Source organism: Charadrius vociferus, unplaced genomic scaffold, assembly GCF_000708025.1.
Source record: "Charadrius vociferus isolate BGI_N301 unplaced genomic scaffold, ASM70802v2 scaffold1, whole genome shotgun sequence".
NCBI lineage: Eukaryota > Metazoa > Chordata > Aves > Charadriiformes > Charadriidae > Charadrius > Charadrius vociferus.
The window spans coordinates 5,834,061-5,837,773 of record NW_009647680.1 but is presented as its reverse complement, the minus strand read 5'-3'; the positions used below and the strand labels follow the sequence as shown (position 1 = coordinate 5,837,773).

The window sequence follows — 3,713 nt, the reverse complement described above, 5'->3', positions numbered from 1 at the left end:
GCTGAGGGAGGTTTTGGGGTTTGTTTCCAGAGGAAGGGGGGCACAGGACAGTGCCAGGCTGTATGGCTCGTGCACCAGCTTGGGTTGGATGAGACTCCCCAAACACTGGGGACTTTCGAAGCGGGAAAGGGTGGTGGTGCCCAAGTGTGCACCTCTGCCAGGGCAACGCACACACTTCCCATCGCATCCAGAGAGCCACGGGCAAAGTGTGGCTGTCGTGTGCGAGGGATGATCACGCACACAGCTGCCACCACAGAAGTGGGGCTCTGAGCTTCCCGCAGGCAACTCCCACTAGGAATGGGACTCTCTGTTTCTGAGGTGGCCCAGGTGGCTTCTCCCGAGGCTGCTGAGCTGAGGGCCGGGCAGTACGTTAAGCAAGCAGCAATATACAGTGCTGATTGACTGGGATGGGCTGCAGCCATGGGCTGTCTCTCTCCTTGGAGTACTGGCTGCCCAGCTTGGACTCTGTTTTATTCCCTACTGACGTGCTCCCGCAGAGAAAAAGCAGCGGCAAGTAAAAAACTACTTGGATTCATTTACTTTTATCATTCTGCAAGCCTGGAGGTGCATTTATCTCAGCAATGATATGAACCACGGGAACTGATGGAAAAAATGAGCAAACAGTTCTCACAAAAACTTATACATCCTGTGTTTGCATGGCTGCGGGGGGCCACCTGTAATCATCAATAACGAACGAATCGTAATCGGGACTGTAAACGAGCTGTTTCACAAAGGCTTCCTTGTCTGCTGGCTCGGGGTACCAAGAAGCAAGACCATGCTTGTAGGCCCAGTCAACAATCTGCAAAAGGATAAGCAAAATAAGCTGATGAAACAACACGGGAACGTTACAAAGTTGAAAACAACTGCAGTTTGGCCCTGGATCTATTTTTGCTCTTTCCCCCCTCCCCGTACCTCAAAATTGTGTCGTTTTTTTGCTTTTTTCTCTTTGTGCAATTCCTCGAGTCAGCTGCACTTCATCCCTTGGGTGAGGGAATGCAAGCTGCCTGTAGTTACTGGCTGCTTAGAAATGCACAACCCCTGCCCTGGCAAAATGGTTGGAGTGTGCAATTAAAGAAGGAGAGCAGCCCTTTAACGACCTCCGCTCACACCCTTAAGCTCCTCAGCTACACTGTGCATCCGTCAGTAACTCCTAGCAGGCCAATGAGATTCGCAGTGGCTGTCCCCTGAACAGGAATTACAAATTTGATGTATACAGGGCACCAATCCCACAATTGGACAACAAGCCCAGATCTGGAATGGTATTTAGGTACTTAGGCCCCTATCAGATACAGGAGGAGAGGTTCCAAGATAGCAATTTGGAACCTAAAACCTTTCTGGCAACTTGCATCATGTTTGAATTTGACCCTAACCCTGATTTTATGAAGTGCTGAGCACTCACAGCTCCAAGCAATAAAGCAGAGCTTTGTGAGCTGTGGGGCACCCAGAAGCAGAAGGTATTTTTCATATGTGGGCTTTAATGATGGGAGAAATCAAAGCAGCAATTCTGGCTGGAAGGATACCTGAGAATCATTGCTTTGGGCTGTAGAAAAAGCTGAAATAAAAAAAAAAACACAAAGCAGGAAGGATGCCAGGGCAATTCCTGCCCTCCCTACCATGGGAAGTAGAAATAAATGAGTACTCACTTTCACAGCAATTTTGAGAGACACCTTTCTGATGCTGTCCAAGGGTGGATAGAGTCTTCCTTCTGCAAGATTCTGCTCTGTGACCTCGGCAGCAATAGACTAAAAAGAAGAGAAAGGTAGTTTATAGAGATGGTCTCAAGCGTGTACCACATTCACTGGCGTTACACAATATGTGGCTGAGACCTCAGCAGTGGCGGAGCTGGGACTAGTTCTTAATGGGAACTGGTGAACTATTCAAAATACATATGTGTATAAGTTTTGTTATGGACTTAAAACAGGAGCCGGAATGATGGAAGTGCTGTGCCAGGGTAGCAGTTACAAAGAATGAGGGAATTCTGTTATGGCTCCTGCACCTCTGTAGGTGCAACGGAAGCGTGAGCTTTCCCTGAGACTGGGAAAGGCTGCAGCTTTTTGTTGAGGCTGTGCCATTTCCACTCAACGCGTGGCCCCAGGCCAGGTTCTTGGAAACACCTGCAGTAGGTGCATGTGCCTCTTACACTCTTATTAAAAACATTAGTTAAATGCCAGTTGGAAACCTCTGCTGTGATGAGGAATATATCGTCAGAGATGTGCCGGACTCCGCAGGCGATGACTCCCAGTGCCACTCCTGGGAAGACGTAGGCGTTGTTTCCTTGGCCAGGGAAGAAGGTCTGTCCATTGGGTAGGGTCACCTTTGAGAATGGACTCCCACTTGCAAATATTCCCCGTCCCTGAGAGGAGAGAGAGAGGCATCCAAATTCAGAAGAGACATCTTACATTTCTGCTGTTTGCCATAATCTGCCCTCATGAGATTCTGGTGACCAAGTGGACAAATCTCCAGCCAGTCAGCGAGAGGCATCTCCACCAGAACCATCTCCAGTTGATACTTCTGGAGGGCCTGGTCCCCAGAGCCATGAACAGTGCCATGGACAGGGCAGAGCACTGCCCAACTGCAAGTGCTCTGAACTTGCTGAGGAGTCTCTCTTCCTCTCTATCAACCATCTATTGAGTGTGAAGAGGGACTCATGTGGGATAAAGATCTGGGGGCTGTGTGACTGCTCTAGCCAACAGCGGGGGAAAGGGGAGGGCAAAGGGAGAGTGAGACAAGGCCTTCTCTCTCACCCCAATTCAATCAACATAACAATAATTCTTCAGTGACATTGAGCCCAAGTTGGGTGATGAAACTGTTACACAAACTAGGGTGGCAAAACACAGGTGACAGTAACCTGGGAGGAGGGGACACCTCAGGCAGCTGTGGGTGAAGGAGGCAAGTGCTTTCCTCAGAGGATCACAAAGAAATTCAGGCTGGTAGGGACCCAAACTCCTGCTCACAGCAAGGTCAACTATGAAATCAGACCAAGTTGCTCAGGGCTTTATCCAGCCTGGTCTTGAAAACCTTCAAGGACAGAGACTGCCATGAGCAGTCTGGGACCTTGTTCCACCTCCTGATTGCCCTCACGGCATGCAAGTTTTTTGTTTATGGCCAGCTTGAACCACTTGTGTTTCAACTTATGCTGACGGTCACTTGTCCGCCCACCATGCACCACTGTGGTTTCCTTGGTACGGTCACGGCCACAGCGTACCCAGAGCACCCAGTTTCCCTGCGCTGAGCTCCAGTACCTCGGTGAGGCGGTAGCACTGCTCTGCTGTGCACTCCGCTTTACTTGTGGGGTTGCTCAGGGCAAAGATGATGGGCCTCTCATTGAAGGCTGCCATGTCCTTCAAAATCTTCTCAGTGAAAGCTCCTGCAACGGCTGCGACACCTAAAACAACAACAGCAGAGTGAGACGGTGCTTTTCGACTGCCTGACTTCAGTGCATTGGGCTGATCCCTCTTGAATGCCTCTATGGGTAAATGAACTGTGGGAGGGAACAGGCTCCATCTCTGGAGATGCAGGTGGGAATGGTTTTTTTTTTTCATATTGCAGTGAGATTAAAAGCCTGTCTCAGAATAAAGCCTTCACAGAATCACAGAATGGTTAGGGTTGAAAGGGACCTCTGGAGATCATCTAGTCCAACCCCCCCGCCAGAGCAGGGTCACCTACAACAGGTTGCACAGGACGGCGTCCAGGCGGGTTTTGAATGTCTCCAG

General features: G+C 49.8%; 1 protein-coding gene across 1 annotated transcript in view; it reads right to left on the bottom strand.

The window, feature by feature from the left end:
• Positions 1-526: 526 nt before the first annotated feature.
• The window catches only part of ME3 (malic enzyme 3, NADP(+)-dependent, mitochondrial), a 74,516-nt gene continuing 71,329 nt past the window's right edge, over positions 527-3,713 (bottom strand). Inside the window, exons 11-14 of the mRNA XM_009881193.1 lie at positions 3,243-3,385; positions 2,180-2,353; positions 1,644-1,742; positions 527-799 (exon numbers count right to left, since the gene is read on the bottom strand). Of these exons, the coding sequence (XP_009879495.1) occupies positions 638-799; positions 1,644-1,742; positions 2,180-2,353; positions 3,243-3,385 (578 nt within the window). The 3' untranslated portion in view covers positions 527-637. The remainder of the gene's footprint in view (positions 800-1,643; positions 1,743-2,179; positions 2,354-3,242; positions 3,386-3,713) is intronic.